Raw genomic sequence first — 15,424 nt, 5'->3', positions numbered from 1 at the left:
AATTATAGGGATTTAAAAGAAATAAATTAAACATGTAATACAAGGACTAGATTAAAATAAATTTAAATTGAATAACTAAATTAAAAAAAATAAAATAAAAAGCAAGTTAGTGAACAAAATATAAAAATACGCTAAAACTACACATACAAAAAATAATTATCCAATTTTTTAAACCTAAAATATACTATTAAATAAAAATGTGAAAATTACAAAATCAGTCTAACTGAATTAAAATAAAATAAAACAATCACTACAAGTGACCAAAATGCAAAAACATGTTAAAACTAGGGGGACCTAAGTGTGAATATACTAATCAATACATAGCATGAGAAAAAAAAGAAGAAATAACATATTTGGTTATCGCATGTGACCAAAGTGCAAAAATACGCTAAAACTAGAGGGACCTAAGCGTGATTTTACCCCAAACTTCCTTTATAAAACACATTTTTTTTATTTTCAACTTAAAACCCAAATTTTTTTTTGAAAACTCTCTCATCTCTCTCTCGACCGAGAGCCAAAACTATGTTGTCAACGTTTTCGACCGCCATTCCAACCACCACACACGGTGGTCGGAGTTCTTAAACCAACCTCAAACTACCTTATACGCTCCGATCTACTCCCCTAGACCCAGATCTAGGGTTAAAATCATCAAACAACACGCATAAGTACCAAAAAGAACCCTTTGACATTTCATTTTTCCCTCGCTCCGACCACCGTGAAGATGAATCGACCCTTCGATTCATCTTCCCTCTCAGGTAACTCTCTATTTTCCCTTCTTTTTCACGAATATAACTATACATATATTTTTTTATTCGAACTGAAAAATTTACCTTTAGAGTTTTTTTCTGCTTTCTGAAAATACCCGAAATTACAATTTTTTCATCAGGTTGTTTACCCGAAATAACATAGTTTTTTCAAATAAAAAAAGAACCTAATAATACTTGCTCCTCTGTCAATACTGTTTGTGATGATTTTTCTTTTAATGCCCTAGATTTTCAGGCTTTGTTGAGATCTTTGATGAGATTTGGTTTAGCTAGGCTTGACGGTGGCTGATCAGCACGACTGGATACAAGACAAGCTCGAGCGACGGCTATGGGAACTATCCTGGCAACGACGATCAGTGCAGATTTTAGCATATGAAGTCAAACAACTAAGGAACAAGACGATTCCAATAGTTAAAGTTCTTTGGAGAAATCACAAAGTGAAAGAGGCGACATGGGAACGTGAAGATGACATGAGAAGACAATTTCTTCATCTCTTTGTACAATGAAAATTCGAGAAAATTTTTTCTTAAAGGGTGAGAATTGTAAAATCCCAAACATCGGGTCAATGACTAAAATGTAAGGATTTAAATTTTAGTGGTTAAATTTGATAAATAAAAAAGTTCAAGGACTGATTCTGGAAATTTATGTATAGGAGTTTTTATAAAAGATTGAAGATTGGAAAGGCATTCTGGTCTTTTCAAAGGAAATGAATATAACATTCCTTTTTAAGTTATTTAAGCATGTGGGGATTAGATACTAAGGAAAAAATAGTCTGGAACTTTAGTTATCTTCTCTTCTCCTTTTTTCCCCCGTAAGCCTTCATTGTTAAGGTAAGTTAATTTCAAGTTGGTTGTTTCTTTAATTTTTGAGTTGGTTTTAAAGCATGGATATAGAAGCTTAAGGAAAGCTTAAGGATGAATATAACTAAGAGTTTGGTGAATGAATGATAAATTGGTGAAATGGGTTTTTTAGAGATTTGGTGAGATTGATTAGTAATTGGATTTTCAATGAAATATTGACTTGTCAATGGTCTAATTAAGGTATTTGAAGTCTTAAAAATGATTGAGAATATGTTTGAAGATTTGGTATGATTCTTAGCTTTAAGTGTTCCATAGAGAAATTTGGTTGTTAAAAGGTAATTAATGTATATAAGTTGGTGATGATAAATGTTAGTAAGTTTAAGGGTTTGATTAGAGCTTAATGTATAAGATTTAGGTGAAGTGTGGGTAAAATTCGAAGCGGAAGAGGTAAAATTTGGGTAAGGGTATCGATACTGGAAGAACAATATCGATACTATAGGGTTAAATTGAAAGAAATAGTATGAATCGGATGAACAATATTGATACTGATTGAAGTAGTATCGATACTGATGTGGAGGTATCGATACCAGGAGTAAGGTATCGATATTGTAATTGAAAATAGAATTCCAGAATGCCAAAATGGTATCGATACTGAAGTGGGTATCTGTGCCACAGAAGAGAAGTATCGGTATTGTAGGAGGAGTACCGATATTATTCAATCTGAAAATTATATTAGGAGTTTTCATTCCATTTATGTAAGTGCTAATTGGTTATCCGTTAATGGAATTTGGTATTGATCTTAGACATATTGATGTGTATATTGGGATCGTAAGCGTACCGAAAGAATCGACATATTATGAGATTGAACGAAAGAAAAAGGATTTCGTTTAGGACTTTTGTGAGGCAAAGGTGAGTGCAATTTATATATTTTTATATTAGATATGATGATGGCTTGCGATAAGCCAACCTTGAAGGTTTTTGATCGAAAACTATTTATTTATTTTATGCAATATTTTATTATACTTTATATAAAGTGTATTTTCAAAGTATTGTTTTGATTTTATTTGTATGTGATTATGTTTTATATGAAAATGTTTTATGTGAAAATGTGCTAAGTGAAAATGTTCTACGTGAAATACCCTATGTGAATGTGCTCTACGTGGATAAAACACACTTGGAATAATGAAATGTTAAATAATTATATGGTTAAAGCCCAAGGTATATGTATGAGAATTAGAGGTATAGTTGGCATGCCAAGAGTCGAGGGTTCTACGCGGTCATTCGGGACAAATTTCTACGTGGTCTTTCGGGACAAATTATACACGGTCCTTCGGGATAAATATATGTGGCACTTCGGTGCATATTATGCGTGCCACTTCGGTGCAAATTATATGAGCAGTGGTGATTGCAATTAGTGTACAACCTCAATGTACTCAGATACTTTGAGTTCTCAGTAATATGTGTTGGGATAAAATAATAAAATGATATAAATTGAATAATGAGTAACAATACACGTTAATTTCATGAAATGTATCTTGATTTCAGTATGAAACGTTTTATATGGATTGAATAAGAAAATGTTTTTAAATGTTTTGTTATACTCATTATTGCCTCACTAAGTCAATGACTTAGCGTAAGATTGTTTCACACGTAGGTTCAAAGAGATCAGGAGATTAAAGCTAGGATGGGACAACATACGCTTGAAGAAGATCAGATCAAAACAATTTAAACTGTAGGTTCCTTGTTATTTTGTAATTTTTTTGGCATGTATTACAAAGTTTTCAATTGTAATGCTCTAATCCGTTTTGTAATCATACTATTTTACATTTATGTAAAGTTTCAAGTATTTATTTTCATTGTGAATTATGAATTTTCAATAGTAATTTTGTTATAAGGGTTTCACCATTAAATACCAATAAAGTTTTAAATTTTCAATGAGTTTTAAAAGAGTCAAAGTTTTGAAAAGTCAACGTGACACCTCATATTTGTATCCAGGTTGGGTACGGATTGAGGGTATTACATCGGTGACCATTTTCAAAGCCTCGTTGTCTTCTGTCGTAAAGAACGGTCGAAAGCTTTATAAGAAGTTCTAAAACCGGATGTCATTTTACTCGATTCCCGCCGATCCCGAGCCCCGTGAACACACCGCCTGCACCGGCGCATTCCTCGTCTCATCGTTGTTCATCACCTGTCGTAAGCTCTGGTTACTTTATATTTTATTTTCGCCAATGTTGGCTGATTATTTGGGTTAATTCTAGTTCATGTTATGGTTGTTTTTCGATTAATCGATCGTCATCCTCAACCCATCGCCATCGTCACGCGCCACTGACGCACGTGGGGCTTGTTCTCCAATCAAAATTTCCAGAATCGAGTCAAGTCAAACCTGAGTTGACCTAGTCAGCCGAGTCAACTCGTGCGTCAGACCGCCGAGTCAACTCAGACAATCAAACTCGTTGACCGTTGACCCGTTGGCTTTAACTTTACCTTTGAATGCGTTTAATTTGACCAAAAGGTTAACTTTTCCGAAAAAAGTCCTATTTTATGTTTTTCGAAGTCTTAAGTCTGATTGCAATTCGTTTCGTCAAATTTTAACCCTAAAGCCTTCGAATTAACCCTTGAGCTTGAAATTGCATAGTTATTTTAATTAAATTGGTTAAATAAAATAAGGAAAATGACAAAGACTGACTTATGAATTTGGTTATGATAGGTACCCATGATTCTCCCGATCGTGTGACTACTCGACCCAGCTCTTCTAGATCCATCTGGCCGCGTGAGCCGTGATTTCAAGTATGGTTTTGCAACTCCGTTAAGTACTCTGTTTAGTACATTATTTCGATAGTAACTCTGTTCCAATCTGATTTAGGATCACGTTCTACTTTTGATTATAGCGAGACTGGTGTTCAGTAGATTGCCCTGACCGACCCGCTTAGCAAGGTGTGTTCCTTGTGTGCTATATTCATCTGTTTTAAAATGTATATATCTGAACTACCATATGAATATGATTTTGTTTACTAATTTTCCTGAGTTCTGTTTTACTGATCTGAAAATTTTGATTTGCCTTATATATGTTCATTGTATTTCTATAAAATATTTTTTTTATGATATCCTGATTTTACGGGTGTTATTTGAAATTGTTTTATTGGGGTACTGTCTGGGTATGTGTCTAGAGACTCTTAGGTTCAACTAGCTGGTAATTCATGTATGTTCTGATCTTTCATATTAGACTCCTATATCTTAGTGGTTTACGGTAAGTCCTTATGGATGTATGTATCTTCCATATTAGACTCCTAGATCTTAGTGGTTTACAGTAAGTCCTTATGGATGTCTGCATCTTCCATATTGGACTCTTAGATCTTAATGATCTACGGTAAGTCCTTATGGATCATGTATCTTCCATATTGGACTCCTAGATCTTAGTGGTCTAGGGTAAGTCCTTATGGATGCCTTTATCTTCCATAATGGACTCCTAGATCTTAGTGGTCTAGGGAAAGTCCTTATAGATGCCTGTTCTGGGGTTTTTCATATGGTGTATGAGTAGAGGGTAGTTATCTGTTTTGAATAAAAAATTTACTGTCATCATTACTTTATGATTTTCTGAAGTCTTATTTTGAAATGTATTAACATGTTTTATTCTGCACGAATTGGAACACACTAAGCTCCCTAGCTCACTCCCCTTTCGTTTTCCCTTTTCAAATATTTTGATTAGGCGCTTAGACCCAACACTTGGAAGATCGGAACATTTCATACAGTATATTTTGTTGTAATGTTTCAATATTCCAAACTGCCTTTATTTGGTTACATGTGCCTATTATTTTGAAATATTGGTTTTATGTCATGTTTTATTTTCATCCCTGATATATGTATTATTTCAACACTGGTTATTGGTATTTTAATTTATTATTGTTGTTTATGTTTTATTTTACTTGATTTGGATTTGATAGTATTATTATTAATCATGTTTTTAAGAAGTTGTGATTTTTAAAGTGTGTAAATTATTTTTTTCCCCGAAATTTTTATTGTAATCCGTTAGATTTGATTGTAACGTATAATTTGGGTATAGAGGGTTACAATATGTCCACTCTAAATAATAGTTTTGGATCCGTCAGTATCTTAGCTCAGTAGTTGGAGTTATTAAATCTCTCTTACGAGACTCAAATTTGATCCCTTACGAATTTCACAATTTGATTGATAAAAATAAATTAAAGTTACTAAATTGATAGAATAGATAAGTAATAAAGATCAAAAGTGTAATTGTATAAATTTATTTAACTATCACGTAATCATTTTCGTCAAATACGAAAAATAGTATAGTTATTTAATTAAAAAGAATAATTTAGTGTTCAGAATATAACCAACCCTATAATTTAGTGACCATTCAAATAATTTATAAATTTAGCAAACAAAGCTTGGATCTGAAATTGAACACATTGGCAAATATTTAGAGAATCAACTACTAGCTTTCAATTTTTGGAAGATTTCTTGTAATTATTTTTTAATTAAATTATTAGAAGATAATAAACAGTTGAAAAAATTGTTTAAGATTTGTGATATTTTCACAAAAATATCAAATATTAACGGCTAAATTTGTTAATAAAATTTAAATTATTAGAATTTTCTTTTTAACCATTAAATATTGTACCATATAATTTATAATACTTATTGATAGAAATATCCATTCTTCAAAATTATATATTAATAAATACATAATTTATTTATTCATATATATTAGTCTTGTGCAACTCAAAGATAAACGCACCCAACTCAAGCCAAACATAACTCACCTGAAAATGCAATATTAACTAAATATTCATACCGGCAACTGAAAATAGAAGAGCATATCGGCTCAGACGTCTCCGGCTCCGATTAAGGCAAGAAGCATTTTCTCATAGTCTCCGGAAGTGTCTCCGGCAATCGCTTTTTCGAGAGTGACGCTGTTCCTTCGCTGATATTCCTCCTTAATACGTACCATGTCAACCTCGGCCCTAGTCGTGACAACTCTTGTAAGTGCCCATTCATCTGTTCCGAGCTTATTGATGGCTTTCCGTAGAACCTTCTCGAAATATTTCTCGGGGACGGTCAAGCATTTAATCGCAGCTCTCAGCAATTCGAGGAATTCGTCGTCGGAGTCTGCCATCAGGTCCTGCAAACCACCAGTACTTCATTTATCAGTTTGAATTACAACAGAGCGTGCGTTAGTTTACTTTGCAACTTACAAGTCTATTCTGCCAAACGACATAGTGACATTCACACTAATACCATGCAGGGTACTCGTATTCACCCTTTTACGGTCGTTTTACATTCGTTATTATCGAAATAAATACCTTGTTGATAGGATTCCCAAAGGCAGTATTGTAGTGATTCAGGGTCGCATTTAGCTGCGCCTTACTCCTCGTTGTTACAATCCTAATGACCTCCTCATCACTGTAATGCTTGTCCGAGATCTTATCGCGAAGTATCTTCGCCTCCGACTTCGCCAACCTCATGTTCACCTCCTCTCCCTCGTATCGGAACGCGCTAACGAGCGGGACCAAAAGCTGTGACAAACAAGGTAATCAATTAACATGTGAAAGAATTGCAGGCATGTGCCAAGGAACTCGAGACGGAACCTTGCGGTAGTCGCCCTTGGTATGGTGTGCGACATCTTCTTCGAGCGATTTCTTATAGCGAGCGTGGTACGCCTTCCGCACACTGAAGAGTTCATGTGAAGACCTGGTGCAGGCTATTTCCATGATGATCCAATTGCTTGATGTGAATCTCTTGGTGGATTCATTAGCCAGATATGCATCGCGCTCCGCAGGGTCGAGCGTAAACAGCACCACGGCTCGCTGTCGAGTTTTGAATCGAAAAAAGGAAAAAGAATGACATTGCTCTCCTCACGTCAACAAGATCAAGAAGAAAGGGGTGTTAAAATCTGACCTCGAAGTCACTTGAAAGTTCCTCATCCAAAGACTTGAGGAGATCTTTCCCATAGGCTTCATGGTAAGTTCTTCTAATCGAATCGCGCTGTGCAGCGTTCCTGTGAGCCAATATGTCTATAATCAATTGCTCATTCGTACCCCACCCTGCAATACATTATCAAACACAAGCAAAACATTACAATTGGATGAAAAGTGGCGATCGGTAAAGAAAAAGGGGGAAAGTGTAAAAGATATTCATCAAATGATTCAGTATAAAAAAGATAGATCAATTGAAGGACCTTCAAAGCTTTACGAAGCTGCTCTGCGTCCTCAGAAGGAGCAGGCACATCAGCTGGAACTCTAAGGGTTGCCATTTTCACTCTCCTTTTTGGGGTTTGTGTACCTCTGAAAAACGATTAGTGATGAGGGGAAATGTCTAAAGCATTACCCTTTATTTTATAGTACAAGAAAGGTCATTAAAAATTATTTTTTTATTATGGTAATAAAACATTGTTGGAAATTTCCGCCATAAATACGCAATGACAGAAACAACATATTATTGTAATAAAGTGAATCTGAGCTGTCTGTGATCATAATATGGTACGCGTGTTGGAGGGCAGTTGAGTTTTAAAGGCGACTCTTCACATTTCAAACGATGACTTTTCTTTTGGGGCAGTTGGTAATTGGATGATTATGTTTTTAAAAAAAAAAAAAATTTGTGTTTATTTTGTAAGCATTCTCTTAAAGATGTATGAGATGAATCTAAGTGTAAGGATGACAAATGGGTAAGAATGACAACGGGCGGGTTCGCGGCGGGTTTTGCTTCTCCCGTCCTCATCCTTGAAATGAATTTTCGTTCCCGCATCGTTTCCCGTCGGATTTTTTATTGGGGCGTCCCGTCGGAGATTTTTTTTGCCCCGTCCCTTAACCCGACCCGAAAAAATCCTCGAATCTGATCCCAAACCCGAAAATATTATATTATATATATTATATATATATAATTAATATAAAAAATAAAAAAAATAATATATATATATATATAATCGGGTCGGGGTGGGGTGAGGATACCTTGTCCTGAACCCAAAAAAATCCCTGAATTTTATCCCGATACCCGATCCGACCTGAATTTAGTCGGGTTTCAGGTTTCCCCGTCGGGTTCGAGTCGTTCTGCCATCCTTGCAAATGGGTGGGTGGGGCGAGTACATATATATATCTTATCTTATCTTCATATTTATCTAATATTTTTATATTCATCACTTATCCATCATCTACGACGGGTAAAATTTTTAAATTTATACTCATTCAAGTGGGTACATCATCAAATCCACCCACACACTCACCATCCAATTGGATATCCACCATCCATCGTGTACCCGTCTGTACTAGTCAATACCCTCCTAGCAACAACCTCACATATTACATAAGTAACAAAACAAGTAAATCCATTAAGAGGCATAATAAATAAACAAGGATTAATTGAGTTTATATCATAACATTTGGTTAAGTTACAAGTCGTGTCCTATAAATTTTTAAGATGTATAAAATAGTCTCTGAAATTATACCTGGATTCATAATGGTCAAAAAATTATATGGTAGGTAATTAGTGGGCAGGTGGATGCGGGGCAGGTAAGTTCTTAAATCCATCACCTACCCACTACCTAAGACGGATATCACTTTTTGCATTCACACCCGCTCATTACAATTAAAATTATGTCCATTCTCGCTCCAACTGGAGCGGGTACGTTGCAAATCTACAAAATTATAATCGTCTGTCATCCCTAATTAAGTGGTTTCAACAATAAAAGAAAATATGATTCTCCCTAACAATCTTTTTTTTTAATAAATTCTCCCTGATAATCTTAAATTCGAGTAGTTATGTTTGTAGAGTGTTTTACATTATCAATTAGTTATGAAAATTTTAAACAAGTATTCCCTTATAATCCACCAAACTATTAAAAAGTAGATCTATGACACATTTCAATTCTTTATAATAAAAAGATAATAATATCATTCTTTATAATCCACCAAACTATTAAAAAGTCTATAAACTTTGCTTTCATGAGAAGGTAGATTAGAGGAAGATAAGAGAGAGATAATTTTATTTAATGTATCTCGTTTTTAGCAACTTTTATAAAATGTTTTTATCAAGTGTGTTAATTTTAGGACCATGATGATTATTCGTAACCAGCATACTGAGTGGATATTGTCATACTAAAAAAAGAAAATATAAAATTAAGAAATTAAATTTAAAATAATTAAAAATATAAATTGAAATTACATAGATATTCTATGATGATAGAGTGATAGAGGAGTATGTGATTAAAATTTGGTCAAAAGTTGACTTAAAAGGATTGAATTTGATGAATTGAAAAAATGAGAAAAATATGTAAAATTAAAAGATTAAATTGGAAAAAAATTGTTCCATATAACAATCTCTCAAAGTAATTGCAATTCAAAAAGAATGCAGGTATAAAAATCAACCTTATAAGAACTCAAGCATCTCCCACTATAAAATATTTATATATATTTTAATTTTTTTATGTCATTTATATATATTTTAAAATCAAAGGTGTGTTTTTCTATAAAGGGGTAAACGGGTCTAGACCTAATATTTTATTTTTATATCTGGATCCATATCCGTACTTTAATCAGATGATCTAGATCCAGTCCAGATCCGTCGAGTCCAAAATTTTAGGATCTAGACCTTATAAAACAAATATGGATCTACAAATTTAGGTTGGGTCCAAGATCCATTGTAATCCATAGCCTAAACTAGACATTTTTTAGCATTTAGGTGTCTAAATTATTTTTCCGGTTAATCTAGGTACCTAACGTTTTTAGCATTACATTATTAGGTTTCTTGATCGTTACCACTGTTAAATTTATTCATTAAATGACATTTGTTGCATTTATCAAACCTCTATCGTACTGAATAGCTACCCGACCGCATGAAGAACCCGACGCAACACCTAAAACCCAGAACCTGACTCCTTCCATGCGACTCAATGACTGAAATTTTATTTTGCAAATCACGACTCCCACGCATCTCTGACGACTGATAAATGAGATGGTAAGGGAGGAGACGATGTCGGAAGTCGTTACCAACAAGGAAGCTGGTAGGTTTTTTTTTGTTAATATGGGGTAAGTACAAGACAATATTTGTTCATATATAACTCTTCATCATTTGACAACGAACACTCACACCCCTCACATTCCTGATGCTCTAATCCGAGACCTCAAGGAATAACAACAATTTCTTTACCACCGAGGTCGCTTGGTTTGTGTGAGCTGGTAGGGTTAGGGTTAGGGATTTGGGGATGATTTTAAATATTTTTAGAAATTTGGATTTTTTTGTAATTTTAGAGAAATTATGATTTTTTAAATATAATATTTTAAAGTTTTTTTAAAGATAAAATTTTTAAAATTACCTGAAAGTAACACATGTCACTTAACGGTAGAATTTAAGTTCGTTACGGATTACTCACTTAAAAATATAACGTTAAAAATATTGAACACCTAAACTGATTGAAAAAAATTAGACACTTAAATAAGAAAAATGGTATAATTGTGGGCAATTTTTGTATTAAGCTATGAAAAAAGGATGCTTAAACTTTGGTGACCGTTTGGTACCCTAAACCCACATAATTATAGCCCAAGCCCATGATAAAACTATCAGAGCTTTGGAGCAACAGCAGCAAACCACAAAGTAAAGGAAGCTCTGTGAAGAGAAAAACCCTTTTTTCCCTCGGCGATCAGAAAACCGGAAGACGAAAGGGAGATGGCGGGTAGATTAGGAAGACGAGTAGTCCACTTCGCGAATCTTCCAATCAAGCTACTGATGCCCAACACCTTCACTAACATCAAGGAAATCGCCCTCAAGACCGTCCCCTCAGCCTCCAAGATCGAGATCAAACGCGTCCTCGAATCCCTCTACGGCTTCGACGTCGACAATATCCGCACCCTCAACATGGAGGGCAAGAAGAAGAAGCGCGGCGGTTTCTTATTCGCCCGACCCGATTACAAGAAAGCTTACGTCACCTTGAGGACTCCTCTCTCCATATCCCAGAACCTTTTCCCCATCCAGGTGATCAAAGAGGAGAAGGATGGGATTAATAAGACCAGTAAGAGTAAGAGCGTTGTTGAAGAAGGGGAGAAGAAGAAGCATTGGCTCGACGGGAAGGTGAAGGATGATGGGAAGGAGAAGAGGAAAGGAAAGGGATCTTACGCCTCCGCCCGCGGTGGTGGAGAGACTAAGTTTCCTTGGAGTAGCATGAGGAAGGCTAGTTAGGAAGGTAGGATTCGTGGGTTTTGTTAGGGTTTCTCTCTCTCTCTTTCCTAATAACGGTTTGAATTGAAAAGTTGGACTACACATGAAGGAATCTGTTCACATAATCGATGTGTAGTTGATGTGAAATTGGTTTTATTTGCTTATTTTCAGATGTTTTTTTGATCTAGTTTTTGTTTAATTGTTTGAGAATAGTCAGTTGCGGTAATGGAATTAGACTCATTGTTGGTCAGGCTGTTTCTATGAACCCTAAATTGCCTTGTTGAAAAAGTGAATTCATGGCTTTAGAAATCTCTAGTTAGTTTCTACCTCGTGTATTCATAGTAAGAAAGATTGCATTTTAACACTGAAATCACAGTCCGTTTTCTGTAAGACCTTCGGTGATGGACAAAAATGTGCTCTATTGTCTGATAACATAAGAACTATTGGGACTTACATTACTGGGAACACACTTCCCTTTCCATTCTGAACAGGCTTGTTTCATTTCATTCAGTAAGAGAGATAGATACAGTGAAGTTTTATAGGGTGGAGTATGAAATTATGATTACATTCACTCTAAACCTTGTTAAAAAAATATTTACAGGAGGCTTCCTGCTAATAAACTTTGTGATACTGATTGCCGGTGTCAGAAGTCCGCTGGATTTAATGTATGTTGCCCATCTCATGTGGAAAGTGTTCTTATTCTTGTTCTTCCTCCAATTCAAACTTCAACCCTATGCGTTCTTTTGCTTGTTGCATATCTTCTCATACTCTTGTTGCAGATAATGATAGTCATTTAGTGATTCTGGCATCTTTGCCTTTACGCTCTCGAGATCTTATTTGAAATCCTGATAAATTCTGATTTCTGTCGCATTCTCTACGATGAAATCTATAAACCGTATTATGAGAGCACCATCTGTTTTACTTATTTCGAAACATCTAAACATTACCGTTTGATGCCCCGTACCTGTTCTCTTGATTCTGTGGTTACCTTCGCAGACATACACATGCATTTATATACATTCGACTGCTGGGGTTGTAAGTGTCCTGTGCTTGATTTCTCTCCTAGTTTTGTACTGTTTCTAGTGTTTGCTGATGCTTTTCCTGATATGGATGTGTATTTCAGATAACGTGCTTTTTTCGGTTTTCTTTAAGTGATACGTTTATTGATTAAAAATCGTCGATATGGATGCGTTTCTGAAATGGACATGCTCGCTCCAGAAGTAATTTTCTTCCGAATTCCTGAATGATGAGCTATGACAGCAGTATTAGAATCACTGTATGCTTGCATTGCACCAGTCTAGTATTGTGGTTTTGGTACTTGCATAAAGCTTTAAGGAATCCTAGCACTGGTCTCTCAGGTATATTTATACGGTTCCGGCACAAGTTTTACGGAGACCGTCCGCCGTTCACGATGGAGAAAACTGATCATTTCAGGCAACATGCATGCATTGAATGATATAGCTTTTCATGGTTCATTATTTTGCACAATTTACACTCTTTACCATTATTCTCTGATCATCATTTATATGATTAGGCAATGTTCAAATGAGAAAAGATATTGTTGAATTATGTTTCAATATAACAAATTTAAGATAAAATATTTTTGGATTTGAATTGAATTTATTCAAAGTTTTAAAAAAGTTTTAAAAATAATTCAAAGTCTATTAAATTCGAATTTGAGCAAAAATGTAAATGAGTATCGATACCCTTTAAAAAGGTATCCATACTCGGGTGTACTGATACCCCCTCCAGGGGTATCTATACCCTATGATTGCTCAAACACTGAATGCAAAAAGGGTACAGATACCAGGTATCCATACCCGGGTGTACCAATATCCCCTGGCTGCAACGGTTAGTAACAACTAGTTTAATTTGAATATAACAAAGGTAGTACCGATACCCCTGTTAGGGCAGCCTATTTTTGTAGAAAAATCACCCCAAACGGTTATATACGACTTCAAACACATTCCAAACTATAAATACAAGCTGAGGACACTTGAAGAAGTATGAGAACAACTATCCAAGCAATCAAACACAAGAGAAAAAGTTTTTCATTCTCTCTCGTAAATATTGTTCCAGTGAGCTTAATTCTTGTAAACACCTACCTTTGAGGGGTTTATTTATTTACTTCTTTTATCCTTTTGTAAAAATGAAAGGTTTTAGTTGATCCTTGAAAAACTAGGGAAAAGTTATAGTTTAGCCCGTGAAAAATTAGGGTTTGTAAAGGTTATTTCTTTGTCCTTAAAAAAAAGAACAAATTAGTGAATTTGTTGAAAAATCTTTGGTGAGGAGCTAAGGTAGTGGATGTAGATTTGGTTGAGAAGTCGAACCACTATAAATCGCTGTGTAATTTTCTATCTTTCAATCTTCTTACTTCCTAAACACAAAAATTGTTTCGACCCTTATTCGCAAACCGTTCCGGTTGTCTATTCGAGCTTCCGTAAATCTCAACAGATACACTCTTTACCATTATTATCTGATATCATCATTTTGATATCATTTTTAGATGTTAAGTTCGATTCTACTTTCATCAAGTTTATTTTGATTTTAAGTCCTCAGATTATTAATTGTTATACTTCCTTCGGATATTCTCTACAAGCAAGTCTAGAATAAGAGGGTCCTCTCAGATGATAAATAACTTTAGAATCTCATGCTTTACAATCAGTTATCCTCCCTCGATAAGGTTCTTAACATGACAATTAACAAGCACATATGACGTATCAAAAAAAAAATTCATTGTCAAACCGTCATATCCATTTAACATGTCACCCTACGAATAACAATCATGATTTTAGATTTGACACTGGTATTAAGAGTAGTTATAAAACGGTAAAGTCCACAGATGGTCCATTGAGTATAGGGTATTGTTTTATTAAGTTCATCGATTTTTAAAAGTTACCAAATGGTCATCTAACTATAGAGTGTTGTTTTGTTGAGTTCATCGACTATTCATTATGTTTTAAATTCACCTTTTTTCGTTAAGAAATTGACGGTATTCTTAGCTGAACATTAATATACTAATTGTGATATTATAGAATCTGATCCCGGAATCTCAAATAAATATCATAGCTCATTCATTATGTTAATGTTCCGCTTAGAAAAAAACGTTATTTTTTTAATAGAAAATGATGAGTTTGGAACCTAATAAACAGTTGGGTGACTATTTTATAACTTTTAATAGTCGAAGAATTTAATAAAATAACATTCTATAGTCGGATGATTATTTTATATCTTTTAATAGTTGATGGACTAAATAAAATAATACCCTATAGTCGGGGACCATTTTTGTATGTTACCCTTATAAAAATTCCACACCAAAATTAAAGGGAAATTGTCATGCCACACTAAATAAAATTAATTTAGTTCATTGTCATATCATCAATCACTGTAAATTATCATATCAGTATCGTGAATTGTCATATCATTATCATAACAGTTAACAACGGAAATTGTTAGTCAAAAGGTCATGTTGATTTTTTTACGTGAGTTTGAGGGCCGCATTGAATGCAAAATGAATTCAAGGGCCACATTAGTTTGTTTGAAAAAAATGAGGGGCTCATGTACAATTAAGCCAACATAAAAATACCTATTACAGAAATAATTAGTTACACTATACCAAATATTAACTTTCTTCATTTGGACATTTTATTATATAAGGCAACATGATTATTGTAGTAAACACAAATAGAATCAGCT

At 34.4% G+C, this 15,424-nt stretch overlaps 2 protein-coding genes across 2 annotated transcripts; one reads left to right on the top strand and one right to left on the bottom strand.

Moving 5' to 3' along the window:
* Positions 1–6,298: 6,298 nt before the first annotated feature.
* LOC120123582 (annexin D2-like) lies at positions 6,299–10,294 on the bottom strand. Its single transcript, XM_039142428.1, has 6 exons — positions 10,290–10,294; positions 7,766–7,845; positions 7,481–7,632; positions 7,171–7,389; positions 6,886–7,098; positions 6,299–6,704 (listed from the first exon to the last, which is right to left on the bottom strand). The coding sequence occupies exons 2-6, from the start codon at positions 7,833–7,835 to the stop codon at positions 6,408–6,410; spliced, it is 951 nt and encodes a 316-aa protein (XP_038998359.1). The 5' UTR covers positions 7,836–7,845; positions 10,290–10,294; the 3' UTR covers positions 6,299–6,407.
* Positions 10,295–11,153: 859 nt separating this feature from the next.
* LOC120123580 lies at positions 11,154–12,047 on the top strand. The gene is made up of 2 exons (XM_039142427.1): positions 11,154–11,782; positions 11,986–12,047. The coding sequence occupies exon 1, from the start codon at positions 11,240–11,242 to the stop codon at positions 11,747–11,749; it is 510 nt and encodes a 169-aa protein (XP_038998358.1). The 5' UTR covers positions 11,154–11,239; the 3' UTR covers positions 11,750–11,782; positions 11,986–12,047.
* Positions 12,048–15,424: the final 3,377 nt, after the last annotated feature.

Source organism: Hibiscus syriacus, unplaced genomic scaffold (assembly GCF_006381635.1).
Source record: "Hibiscus syriacus cultivar Baekdansim isolate YM2019G1 unplaced genomic scaffold, ASM638163v2 tig00110402_pilon, whole genome shotgun sequence".
In the NCBI taxonomy this organism is placed as follows: domain Eukaryota; kingdom Viridiplantae; phylum Streptophyta; class Magnoliopsida; order Malvales; family Malvaceae; genus Hibiscus; species Hibiscus syriacus.
Note: the sequence above shows the minus strand (reverse complement) of the source record. Positions and strands in the feature narration are given on the sequence as shown.